General features: G+C 44.1%; 1 protein-coding gene across 1 annotated transcript in view; it reads left to right on the top strand.

Moving 5' to 3' along the window:
• The window catches only part of UGGT2 (UDP-glucose glycoprotein glucosyltransferase 2), a 126,135-nt gene extending 114,343 nt beyond the window's left edge, over positions 1 to 11,792 (top strand). Inside the window, exons 36-39 of the mRNA XM_054586483.1 lie at positions 615 to 729; positions 4,598 to 4,714; positions 9,186 to 9,312; positions 11,730 to 11,792. Coding sequence (XP_054442458.1) covers positions 615 to 729; positions 4,598 to 4,714; positions 9,186 to 9,312; positions 11,730 to 11,752 — 382 coding nt within the window. The 3' untranslated portion in view covers positions 11,753 to 11,792. The remainder of the gene's footprint in view (positions 1 to 614; positions 730 to 4,597; positions 4,715 to 9,185; positions 9,313 to 11,729) is intronic.
• The last annotated feature ends 2,143 nt before the right edge of the window (positions 11,793 to 13,935 follow it).

The following is a 13,935-nucleotide window of genomic DNA, read 5'->3' as shown; positions in this document are numbered from 1 at the left end:
GCATGCTTACCTTTTAGTAAATAACCAACTTACTGAGTCACCGATACTCAGTTCTCTTAGAAATTATACCGTAATGGCAGCCAGTTACATAGTTCTGGGACATGCCAGTCACTCTAGTTAGATTTTACATATATTAATTCATACAACCTCTGTGATAACCTTTGAGATGCTGTTACTCCCTGTTCTATGGATGTGGAAACAGAGGCATATAGCACTTACGTAGCATGCCCGGCTTACGTAACTAAACCAAGTTCAACCCAAGTGTTGTGTCACAAGCAATATGCTCCTAATTACATGGAAGGTTTAAACTTGGTTGGTGAAATAACAAGATGAAGACACTGTCTTCAAATGTCTTACTGTTTTGTAGGGCCATGAGTTCCATGAGATCTTGGGAAAATTTGAAGGGACTCTAAAAGGACATGTGTACCAACAGTATATAACAAACTTTAAACCCCTTAGAAACGGTATCAGACACTGGGAGCAAACGTATGAAAGGATTCATTATTATTAGCCCCATGGATCTCTAAAGTGGCTGTCATTATCGTAGACAAACACTGGGGGCAAGTAAAAATCTGTCAATAATGTAAGCTACCAAGGAGTACTCACTTTTGCAGTGCTTTATACGTAGTGGATCTCAAGAGGTTCCGGAGAATCGCTGCAGGGGACAGGCTCCGGGGCCAGTACCAGGCCCTCAGTCAGGACCCAGGAAGCCTCTCAAACCTGGATCAGGTGAGTAAAATGGTCACAGAATGATCTTCAGTCTACAGTTAGAGACCACTCCAGCTCTCTGCTTGTAAACTTCAAATTTTTGTATTTTCAACCTCTTCTATTTATAGAATTCTCTATTGGATATCTAGACCTGCATATAATTTTTTAACTTCAAGCTCAACATTTTAAAAACTAATAGTATTTTATCATCACTTTTCCATCCTAAAACCTCTTCTCCTCACTATATGCCCTGCATCATGTACCCTAGCCTTCTCTTGTTGCCATTGTCATTTAAACATCTCTCTCCAATCCTTACAGCAAACTGACTCCTGTGCTCCATCCAGCCGCTGCCTGGCATCCCTCTTAACCGATAGACAGTTTTTCTTATATCCCCCTAATTAAAACTACAGTGAGTAATTCTACGCACCCATCCATCAGAGCTATTAACATTAAAAAGGCTACACCAAGTGCATACAGGGATGCTCAGTGGCTAGAACTTGCATACGTTGCTGATGAGGATGTAAAATGGTACAGCCATTTTGGAAAATAGTTTGGTGATTGCTTATAAATTTATATTTACACCTACCATGTGACAAGTTTTTCCACTTCAAGGCATTTACCCAAGAGAAATAAAAACATGTCTACACAAAGACTTGTGCATGGATAGACACATATATAATTGTTTGACAGCATGAACATCCCCCTTAAGATTCATGTTCATGAGGTTAAAATGAAAGTAGTTAGCATGGTGTGTGTGTGTGTGTGTGTGTGTGTGTGTGTGTGTGTGTGTGTGTGAGAGAGAGAGACAGAGACAGAGACAGAGACAGAGACAGAGAGACAAGGCATGTTTAGTTGCTTGGGTGAGTGCAGAGGTTTGGATTTAGCCAGGACTGTAGTTTTGCCAAGTGGGTACAACGAAGTGAGACAACTGTAAGACGGCTGAGAGCATATTGAAGGGATGAGCTGTCCTGATTAACCGTGGAAGTTAAGCTACGTAAAGAAGGGAGCACAGACATGGAGGGGTGAGGGACAGTGAGATAGTGGTAGGATCAGCCGGCTGCAGGTTCGAATGGCGGTCAAAGGATAGTGCTTGCTATCTGAGACCCAGAGGGAGGGAGCTGGAAACCAAGAGGTGGTCAGGGTGGGATCGTGCATTTGAAACTACAGAGGACTTGACTGGGACATGACCACAGGAGAAAGTGGCTGAGATGAGGTGACAGAGCAGGTTATTTAAGGGATGGATTCCAAGGAAAAGGGTTTTGGAAGGAATAGTGAAGCTTTTTTTATTATTTAACAGACTTTCATTTTTTACAGCAGTGTTAGGTTTAAAGAAAAAAATTGAGCAATAAGTACATAGAATTCCCATATTTATGGGCTCTTCGTTCTGTCCCATTGGTCTGTTTGTCTGTTCTTTTGCCAGTACCACATTTTCTTAATTACTATAGATTTTTATATCAACAGTGCAAGTTCAGTAATATAAGCCATCTGACTGTTGTTCTTTAATATTGTGCTGGCTATTCTGGATTTTTTTTTTTTTTTTGGTCTTTCTATATAAATTTGAAAATCAGTTGGTCAATATCCACGAAATAATTTGCTGGGACTTTTGTTATGATTTCATTGAATCTGTAGATCTACTTGGGAAGAATTGATATGTGATCAATACCGAGTCTTCCTGTTCATGAACAGGGACTACCTCTCTGTTTATTCAGATCTTCCCAGATTGCATTCATCACAATTTTGTAGTTTTCTTTTTTTAATTTTTTAAAAAATATTTATTTATTCTCAGAGAGGGGGGAAGGGAGGGAGAAAGAGAGGGAGAAAAACATCAACCTGAGGTTGCCTATTGCATGCCCCCAACTGGGGACCTGGCCCACAACCCAGGCATGTGCCCTGACTGGGAAATGAACCAGCAACCCTTTGGTTTGCAGGCCAGTATTCAATCCACTGAGCCATACCAGCCAGGGCAACAATTATGTAGTTTTATTTCTTCATGTAGAGGAGCATATTTTGTTAGATTTTTACCTAGGTTGGTTGGTTATAAATGGAAAGGTATTGTGCTTTTAATTTTAAACTCCAATTGTTCATTGCTGGTATATAGCAATTGACTTCTGTAGTTTAACCTTGTACCCTCAAACCTTGCTGTAATTACTTAGTCCCAGAAATATTTTTTTATTGATCGTTGGGACTTTCTGCATAAACAGTCCTGTCATCTATGAACAAAGAGTTTTTATTGCTTCCTTTCCAATTCATATAACTTTTATTTCCTTTTCTTGTCTTGTTGCATTAGCTAGTATTTCCAGTATTGATGTTTTAATAGGAGTTTTGAGAGAAGAACCTTCAAATTATTAATCCTGACACTTAGATGGCACAGCTAACACGGGCACCCCTTGTGCCCTCTTGGTGCAGGAGGAAGCATGCCGTTTGCTCTGGAATGTAAACCAGCATCCCCTGGAGAGAGGAAGGGGAGGGCCTTATGCCCCCTGGCCTGTGAGCAGTGATTTCTGGGAAAGGGTCTCTGAACCTCTCCAGAGGTCACTGTTTAATTTACTGGGCTCATTTGCCATTTAAACATCCTTTAACTCAGATGCCAGCAGTCTTTGCTTAGAAAGCCCCGAACATGCAGAAATATGCAGATGTTCATGGCAGTGTTTTCTAACGGGAATGAAAGGTCACCTCCAAGTCTGGAGAATGTGTTGGTGACAGACACACATACTAACAACAGGCAGTGTGAGCAGTGAACCCCGGGCTTTAAGGCAGGTAGAGGAGTCTGGTAGAGGAATGCAAAGTGGTGGTTTTCTAGACCCCCTCCTTCTGCCCTGATGCTATAGGTCAAGTCCAGGGCAAGTGTGGACTTAGTTCTAGTGCTTGGGTTCATCATGACACAAGATGTTGGGGTCAAGTATTTTGCAAACTCAACACCAAAAAAAAACCAACCCAATTAAAAAATGGGCAAAGAACCTGAATAGACACTTCTCCAAAGAGGACATATAGATGGTCAATAGGCACGTGAAAAGATGCTCAACATCACTAATCATTAGAGAGATGCAAATTAAAACCACAATGAGATATCTCTTCACATCTGTCAGAATGACTATCATCCATAAATCAGCAAACAACAAGTGCAGGCAAGGATGTGGAGAAAGGGAAGCCCTAGAGCACTGTTGGTGGGGGTGCAGACTCATGCAGCCACTGTGGGAAGCAGTATGGAGACAGCTCAAAAAACTAAAAGTGGATCTGCCTTTTGACCCAGTGATCCCACTTCTGGAAATTTATCCGAAGGAACCCAAAACGCTTAATTTGAAAGAACATAAGTACCTCCCTATGGTCACTGAAGCATTATTTACAATCGCCAAAATATGGAAGTGGCCCACGTGGCCGTCAGTAAATGAGTGGATAAAACAGCTATGAACATTTACACAATGGAATACTAATCAGCCGTAAAAAAAGAAAATTTTACCCTTTGCAACAATATGGATGGGCCTGGAGAACATTGTGCTAAGTGAAATAAGCCAGTCAGAGGAAGACAAATACCATATGATTTCACTCGTGTGTGGAAACTAACGAACTGAACTAACAAGCAAAATAGCAAGAGACTTATACATGCAGAGTAGGCTGAGAGCTAGTGGGGTGGGGAAGGTTAGGGGGTGCGGGGACTGAGAAAAAGGACTCATGGACCTGGACAGCAGTGTGGTGATTGCGGGGGCAGGTAAGGGGACTAAATGGTAATTGAAAAAGTACAATAAAAAAATTTTAAAGTGTTTAAAGCTTAAATATACATGTCTCAGGTTTGCATGTTTCTTAGAATCTATTTATAATCTAGACATCTTCAACTTCTTTTGCTCTGACTCTCATCTCTCTGCCTCTTTGTTTAAATCATTGTTTTCTGTAGGATCTTCCCAATAATATGATTTACCAAGTTGCCATCAAGTCCCTTCCTCAGGACTGGCTGTGGTGCGAGACCTGGTGTGACGACGAATCCAAGCAGAGAGCCAAGACCATTGACCTGGTAAGGCCCCTGGGGGTTCTCCTCTGCATAGGCGGACGTGAAAATGCCCAGTAGAAATCTTTGACGGTTAATGAATGGGGCGGCGCACACCGGGCGCCCTGCTGCTCAGTCTGCAGCCACTGTTGTATTTGCTGAGGGTGGCGCGTGCAGGGCTCTGTCCGGGCATCCCTGCGTCCACCCCCAGGTTGACGATCCGCCGGGGGATTCACAGGACTGAGACTAGAGTCATACTCGTGGCTGTGATTTATTGCAGTGAAAGGATACAACGCAAAGGCAGCAAAGGCGAAGGGTGCACAGTAAAATCCAGAGGCAACCAGGTGTGGGTGTGCAGGAGCCCCCACCTGTGAAGTTAATCAGGACGGGCTGACTTCCCCAGGCTGTAAAGTTCTCATGACACACATGACATGTCTGCCAGGGAAGCTGTTAGCACCCCGACGCCCAGGGTTCTTGCTGGGGCCTGCTCACATGACACCCTGTCTAACTCGCACACACCAGAATCCCCAGCATCCGCAAGGAAGGTAGGCACTCAGCATAAACCATATCGTTTATGCACAGCAGACACGGGGAGCCATTCTCGTCAGGGGCTGGGGGGAACACTCCTGACGTACTTGTGCCCAGACGCCCGCCGGGGCCGCCTCGTGAGCAGGCCCTTCCAAGGCCAGCAGGCCCGGCCTTGCCGTGGAAGCCCTTTCCTGCGCAAGGGCTCTTGGAAGAAAGGCCGAGAGCTGGCTGCCATGTCTGTGAGTTAGCTGCCATTCTGACATATCACCAGTTCAATTCTGCCCGTATTTCCCCCAAATAAAGATAATCAAAATAATTATCTCTACTCACACTATTCTATACATGTCTGTTCCTTATTTTTGAAAAGTGTTTTTATTAGTTTCATTTTAAGCAGTTTATGCTACACAGTTTAACTCTCCTAGACATGAAATATTTCAAAAATATTTGTCTGGAATTCACATTAGAATACTATATTGTCTTTAACAGTTACAAGATATTATCGATCTATTTCTGACTGTATTGTTTTTATGTGCTAATTGCAGTGTAAAATAATTGTGTACAAGATCTTCACTGAAGAATAAGCTGTTTAAATACTAGAATCCATACAGTTTTAAACAAAATAAGACAGAACAATAAAATATAGGGGTGTTTTTCCAGCTATGTATAGAAATGTGTAGAAAAAAGTAGCATGCCAGCATGTTAGAATGCAATTGTGGATGATAAAAGGTAGAAAAACAAGTAAGATGGCATTATTAAGAGAGAAGCAAGGGAATTTTCTTTGTATTAAATCTATTGAGGTGACATTGGTTAGCAAAACTATACGGGGTTCAAGTGTACAACTCAAGACAAACACCGCATCCGCACACAGCATTGTGCGCCCATCTCCCAAAGCCAAGCCTCTCTCCGTCTCCGTGTGCCCCCCTTTAGTCTCCTCCACTCCCCCCAGCCCCCACCCCCCGTGCTTTGTGGCCGTCACCACCCTTGCCTGGGTCTGCGTGTGTGAGACAGACAGGCAGGTAGGTAGGTAGATGATTGATAGATAGATGGGTAATCTTAATCCCTTCACCTTTCTTTTTACCCAGTGCTTCCCCCCACCCCCGCCAAACGCCCCCATCCACCCCGATCCACCCCGACAGCTACCAGTCTGTTTTGTATCTGTGAGTCCGTTTCTGTTTTGTTTGTTAAATTATTTTGTTCATTAGATTCCACATGTAAGTGAGATCATATGGTATTTGTCTTTCTCTGACTGGCTTATTTCACTAAGCACATTGCTCTCTAGGTCCACCCATGCTGTCGCAGAGGGTAAGAGTTCCTCCTTTTTTATGGCGGAGCAGCATTCCATTGTGTAGATGACCCTTAGTTGTTTCATCCACTCATCTACTGGTGGACACTTGGGCGGCTTCCAGATCTTGGCGATTGTAAATAAGGCTGCTGTGAACACGGGGGTGTATATATTCTTTCGAATTGGTGTTTTGGGTTTAGAAGCAAGGTAACTCTCTAAAGAGAGATCAAGAACATGACTGAACACAGCTAAGAAGTTGTTTGAGGTTGTGTTGTAACATAAAACGTTGTGACTCATACCTGGGGTCTTTAGGAGAACTCGGGGTTAATCTGAGCTGCTGTACCAAACCCCCCAACTTCAGTGGTTTCACGCTCACGCAGGCAGATCCGAGTGAGCGCCCTGTCAGTGCATGAGCCCCGCTGTGTCTCATAACTCGGGGGCCAGTCTGCATCCAGCCTGTGGCTTGCTCATCCTCTGGGCCCTGTCGTCGCGTGTCCATCTGTCAGTACGGCAGTCATGGGTCACATGTGGCCACCGGGCACGTGCGTGTTGCTAGTCTGAAGCGAGAGGTGCTGCAAAATGTAAAATACACAGATTTGGAAGGCTCAGTGCAATAACAAAATGTAAAAATATCTCATTAGTAATTGTTATATGGATTACATGTTGACTGTTAACATTTTGGACATACTGGGTTAAATAAAATGCGGTATTAACATTTATTTCACTAGTTCCTTTTACGTTTTTACATGCAGCTACTAGAAAAGTTTAAATTACACATGCAGTTTACATGCTATCCCAGTTGAGAAGCGTGGCCTGGAGTGAAGGAGAAGGGGCCGCGGCGAGTGCACCCTGACTCCGGAGGCCCTGGCCTCTGGGTGGGACTGGGTCGTGTGGCCCCAGCAGATGCGGGACTGGGAAGTGTCATTCCTGGGTGGGCAGTGACTTCCTAGCGAGAGGTCTGCATAGGAGAAGGATGGGTGGCATCAACTGGGGTGGACAGCCTGGCCACCTCTTCCACAGAAACACATGGACAATGAGAGAAACTGCCACTGAGATAGCTTCTTGGGGGAAGGCAGGGAAGGCAGAAAAATCCCAGGGAAACGGCTCAGGGGAAGGAAAAAGCATGACTAATGGTATTGAAGGTGAGACCCTGTTTCAATAAGGATTTCTCAATCTGGCCGTTACTGACACTTGGGACCACGCAGTCCTGTGTGTGGCGCCTCCCTGGCCTCTGACCACTAGGTGGCAGTAGCACCCCACCACCCCCGGTATTGACAGCCGGCAATGTCTCCAGACCTGGCTGAAGTTCCCGCGCGGGGCCTGGCAGCCCATTTAGGCAACACGGATATAGATGTAGGGGGAAAAATATTACAGCACACACAAAAACTAAGGAAAACATAGTAGTTTTATTTTAATCATTTCTGACACAAAAAGAGGGAAAATAGGTCCATTACCTTCACTTTATAAAAACATATTGCCTATAAAGTTAATACCTGCAAAGAAAACCCTATTTTCCACTACTTCTGGAATATATTAATGTAGGAAAAAAGTCCACAAGGGAACAAACTGAAAAGATCTGGTGAGGGAAGTATGAAGACAAGAGGCTCTGGCTCAGAATGAATAGCTCTCCCATAAGGCATGGGGGGGCCACGTCAAATTTCCGCAGCGACCACAGAAAAACGTCACGTAGAAGTAGAAGTGAGCTTCAGGGTGCGTTTTCGTTAATGCTGCGTGAGGAGGGAGCGACGGGCGGCGTGACTTCATGAGGCTTGTGCTCCTGTGTCAGTCAGGGGCGTCCCCGCTCTTCACTTGCCCCACTGGAGGCGCCAGGCCCCTCTCAGACCCTCAGCCGTCTCCCAGACTTTCTGCCTTTGGAATTTTATTTAATTTCCCAAGAAACTCTGTAGTAGGGCCAATTGCAAAGTAGTTTAAATGGATCGTATACTAGTGGAGTTGTGGGGATGGTCTTGTTTTAATGTCCTCCCTTGTAGAGAAGAAACTAAGGTCCCACCCCCTCCCCCCACAACACAGACACACGGTTACGTGACGTGTTCTGGTCTTACTCCACCAGTCAGTTTGAGCCATGACGACGGGGACGTATAACTGTGCGAATGTCACAGCCTTTAGTATAGTGACAAACGAGTTCCAGTCAGCTGATTTTTAATATAATCACAATTGCTAATTAGAACTGAAGCATGTGTAAGGAGAATGAAGGCTTTTGCTAAAGAAACTAAAGACATTTCTAAAGGCTGACAACTGATTTTGTCTGTGGGAAATGTAAAGCATATTAAACCAGATTTTCAGTCCCAACGTAAGGCAAGAAAATATTTATTAATATAGTCTGCTATGTTCTTGGTCCAAATGGGCACATATTTAGATCTCTTGTTAAAACATTTTACAGACACATTTGAGAGACTTCTTAGGAACCACAAGAAGGTCTTTAAACAGTTTTTGTTTAAATTTCTGATGAAGGTATTTGTGTTGAATATTTATTGCTTACAAAAACTACAATTTATCATTGCACCTGATCCTGTCTCTGTTGAACTAATTTCAGCATTTCAGGCACTTAGGACTCTGCTTTTTATAAAATGTATTTCTTTGCTCTAGTGACCCAGCAGCGTCCTCAAGTATCTCCTCTGTGTTTCTGGAGTGGGTTTTTTATTAACAAAACTTTATTTAAACTTTTAGTGCAATAATCCCAAAACAAAAGAACCCAAACTAAAAGCTGCTGCCAGGATTGTCCCAGAATGGGTGGAATATGACAGAGAGATCCGGCAACTGTTGGACCACCTGGAAAACAAGAAGAAAAATGCAAGTAAGTCCTTGTTCTGCCATGGTGGGTGACGCTCACATTGCATTAAATGAAATCAGAGTCAGTTGCAAACTGATTTCTTATTGAGGCTGTCCAATAATTAGGTTAGAATTTCTCTAGGAAAGTCTATGACGTTAAGAATATTTTCTGCATTTATTGAGATGATCATATGATCTTTATCCTTATTTTCTTAATGTGGTGTACTGTATTTTGCAGATGTTGAACCATCCTTGCCTCCCTGGAATAAGTCCCACTTGATCATTGTGATCCTTTCAGTGTAGTGTTGAATTTCATTTGCTGATACCTTGTTGAGGATTTTTACATCTATGTTCATCAGGGATATTGGCCTATAATTTACTTTTCTGATGGCATTATTGTCCAGTTTTGGTATCAGCGTAATGCTGACCTTGTAAAGTCTGTTTGGAAGTATTCCTTTCTCTTTCTGTTTTTGGTAGTGTGTGAAAGGATTGGTATTAATTCTTATTTAAAATATTTGGTAGAATGCACCAGTGAAGCCATCTGTTCCTGGGCTTTGCTTTGTTGGGAGGTTTTTATTACTGATTCAGTCCCCTCACTAGTTAGTAATTGGTCTGTTCTGGTTTTTGCTTTCTTCCAGATTCAATATTGGTAAGTTGTGTGTCTCTGGGAATGCGTCCTTTCTTTCAGGTTGTCTGGTTTTTGGCATATAGGCATTCATAGCAGTCTCTCATGGTCCTTTGTTTTTCTGTGGTGATACCATCTTTTTATATCCCCTTATCTCCCTTCTGTGTCCTGGGAAAATTTTCCTTTATCTTCTACCCTTCTACTCGTCTTTATTTTTGAGAGGGGCACATACGTCTCAACTTCCAACAGACCTTTCTTTCTTTGAGGTTCAGTTTGTTCTTGTTTTATGGCCTCACTGACTTTTCAGAAATCGCAGGAAAATATGAATTAGAGTCATTGTAAGTATCTCTTTGGTTTTCTCGGTTATCTTTCCGTTGGGCAGGTGGTTCTGCGTGGTCATCTTGGTCCTTGTTTCTTTTGCTTCTGGTCTTCCTCAGATATTTACGCATTTAAGAATGGCAGGGTAGGTGGGCCGGCACGGACAGCTGGTGCAGGTCCCCAGCTGTAAGCACGCCTGTTTCTCCAGGAGGCCTCCTCCCTGAACAGGGTGGTTAGTTGACGGCTCCAGGCACGTCGTCGGCAGGCTGGCCAAGGGCTCACAGGCTCCCATCTTGGGGGGCGGGGGGGTGTGGAAATTGGAGCGAAGCTTGTCCCACACAGCTCCCTCCCCAAAGGCCAGATGAGGGCATTTTCCTCAAGAGCATCGCTCCCCATTCAAAAACGTCTACATGTCTGTCTACCTGCCTCTCTGTTCCCCCGTCTTCCCGCCCCAGTAGATTTTTCCATTTATTTTCAAGAATAGTCTCCTACTTTTTCTCTTGGGACAGACAGATTGTCAGATCTCTGCTGGCAAGCAGAAGAACGGGAGGAGGAGGGGATGGGCCCAGGTTTTCAAATCCAGGCCTCAGGTCGCTGCCTCTCCATCCCACTCACCCGACCCGTGTTGTCTGTTGGGCTCCCCGCTCCCCCAGCTGCCCATTACCCCCCGCCCTCCGCAGGAACATCTGCACAGCTCAGCTCTGCGTCCTTGTCTTCAGCTGCAGTTTCTCTTTTCCATTTTTAGAAATTCATTGACAACTCTGCTCCAGTGATGTATCGTAGCCCCTCACCATTCTCACTGTTATTTCCTTCTGTATTTCTGCATTTCTGTGTTGTCTTTAAATGGGAATTTAGTGAAGAGAGAAACATCGTCTGCCATCTTGAATTGTGATACAGGATGCATTGGTTTATTTTCATTAATTTTTACCTGCAAAATATTTTGAATTCTCAGTGTTCTTCAATCAATAGCATGTGACAAATTAATAATGCAGGAGGAAAAGAAGCCATTTTTTTCTCTGAAGATTGTTCACTATTATTGAATCTCCCATTTGTTTACTGTAACTCTGTCCGTGTTTGAGTGATCCCTCTTCCACCATGGATCACCATGGGTCTGCCGCTCTTTGTTGTTCCATCACACTCACGGTAGGGTGCTTTGTGCATGGTGAGTGCTCTATTAGCGTTTTTCAAGGCCTTCGTTGCCAGGCAGGGTGCTAGGTCCTAGAGGTAACAAAAATAAATAAGGTGTGGTCCTTGTCCTCATAGGCTCATGGGAGCCCACCGCTCGGAGGGCACAAAGGTGAGCCGTTCGCTGTGGCACAGTGAGGCGCCCTAATGTATAGAGGCTGTTCTCACGTCACGTGAAAAGCAAGTTGGTACCACACTAACAAAAGGATCCTCAGTCAGCACCTGTGCCTTTTCTATATCCCATACATGAGTGAGGTTTAAGCTCTTTGGACATTTACGGTTTCAAGAACTAAATAAACTTTCCTCCCCTACAGTTTTGGCACATGATGAACTCTAGCATTGGCTTTTATGAGAAAGAAGATAAACGTATGACAAGAAATCTGCCACCTGCTGGGAAAGTGTGGAACTACTGCTAAGACTTCTGGAAGTTTCATTAAAGATCAGTGACATATTCTTCAATTTTAAAAATATTATTTAAAAAATACATGTACTTAATGTATTAAGTTATACAAGAATGACCGTTGAGTATTTAAAACTAGATGATTCCTTTCTCCTGATTGCTTAACACACTGTGTTTTCCCAAGTTAAAGTGATATTCTGCCAGGTAACCCAGTAAAAACCGTATCTGACTCATGGGGTTTACCAAACTGTACATCCTTGCATATTCCAGCTCTGTATGCACTTATGTTTTCTTACTTACGAAGTGCATTTAAAATTAGAGAAACATATTTTTTCTTTTAAAAAAGGAAAAGGACTCATGGTTATCTCTGAATAATAAAAAAATTAAGCCCATTTATATCTTAATTGTTGTAAATGGAAGGTACTATAATCTTATAATGTTATTTTATCTTACTGTTGCACTATAATGTTATTTTATCTTAAGTCATATGATGTTTTAATCTTATGCTGTTTGTATTTTTTTAATATTTCTAATTTCTATTTCATAAAATGATATTTGTGGGCTTATGGGGTATGCTTTTTTTTTTTTAACTGGCTACTTTTATAGAAACTGAGTTAAGAAGGCAAACTTTATTTTCTGCTGTGTGTGAGTAAGAGATGGATAGGAATAGTCAGTGTTTAAAAACCACCCAGGTATTCTGGAATCATAGCACCTGGGGACCTGAAGCGACTGCTGTCGTTGGGACCCCACCCCCGGAAGAAGCTGCTGTTAGAGGGCTGAGGGGGTTGTGAAAGCCCCCCGATGATGCTGTGGGTGAGGTTTGGGAAACATCCAGTAGAGTTTGGCCCCCGCCAGTGGGCCAGCCCCCTTACAAGGCCCTGTCACGGGGAGCCTCCGGCCGTCCTGGACCCTCCAGGGCGATGGAGAACTGTCTGCCTGCAGTGGCCGGCTGGTCCACCTTCGGACAGCTCCGTGGGTAGGTCCCGGGGAGCCTGAAGCCGTCTGCCGACAGTCTCTCCTCTGGCTCCTTGGAGCTCACCTGAACGAGTCCAGGCCTCTGGCTGACAGCACAGCCCGGGGTTTTTGTGAATAAGGACTCCGTTCCCAGCAGCTTCATTCACTGCTAACAAAGACCCCAGAACCTCCCCCTCGCCTCCTTGCCCTCCTTCATTACGTGTGTTTGTCTGTGATTAAGTGGAGAGCCCCAGGTGTGGCCTACCCCGGTGGAATGACGTCGCCATGGTGTCCAGGGACACTAAGGGACGCTTGCAACGGCTGCAGTGGCACCTGGGCCTGAGGTGACCATCTCCTCCATGCTGCCTGGCTCACTTCTCTTTGGAGTCTGGTGCAACAGCTGGGCCGGGAGAGGTAAGAGATTCTGGGAGCTCGCGGCTCAGGCCAAACGCACCCACACACCTCGCCTGGGCTTTCTGGAGGTATCTTGGGCAGGACGGACCACGTGACGGTGCTCTGCTGTCCTTGTCATCAGCCTCTGTTTCCACTTCTGTAAGAGTCCTGTGGGAATAAGCATCGGTTGCACAAAGGCACCCAAGTCCCATGCTCATTACCATCACATCCAATTCGCTAGATTCTGTTTCTACTGAAGCTAAAATTGCAGAATAAAAACCGAGTCTTGATGGCTGCCTCCCCAGTTTCTGTGTTGGGATTTGGGTGGCTGAACTTACATGTCTCCCTTCTACATGGCTGATAGCTTGTACCAAAAAATCTAGGTTATTTTATAGGGAGCTTCCTCTCTGCGTTCATCTAGCAGCCATTATGCTTGTGGCAGGTGTTTTCATTGTCTTCAGACTAAGGCCCGTTGCTCATATGTTGCAAAGATATGATTATTAAGAATTTGCAAACTTTCAACTTTGTGGGTAAGGTCTATATAAGCGTTCTAGCTGCCCTTTAGTTTTAAGATGTGCAGAGTATAAAACTGAGAAGAAAACTGCTTTTGTTGGTGGTTGAAAGCTTGGTTGAGGTCGGCAGTCCCGGGTCTCCCGCCACCCCTTTGAAGACTTGAACGGAAATGTACAAAGCACAGTGTAAAAGGGAACCAGTCTTCAAGCAAAGCCAATGTAAGTATTAGATTTTAATTGTATTGAAACTGAATAACTATC

The sequence above is a fragment of the Pteronotus mesoamericanus genome, unplaced genomic scaffold (genome assembly GCF_021234165.1).
Source record: "Pteronotus mesoamericanus isolate MK-2021 breed Mesoamerican mustached bat unplaced genomic scaffold, CSHL_Meso_final contig_94, whole genome shotgun sequence".
NCBI lineage: Eukaryota > Metazoa > Chordata > Mammalia > Chiroptera > Mormoopidae > Pteronotus > Pteronotus mesoamericanus.
Note: the sequence above shows the minus strand (reverse complement) of the source record. Positions and strands in the feature narration are given on the sequence as shown.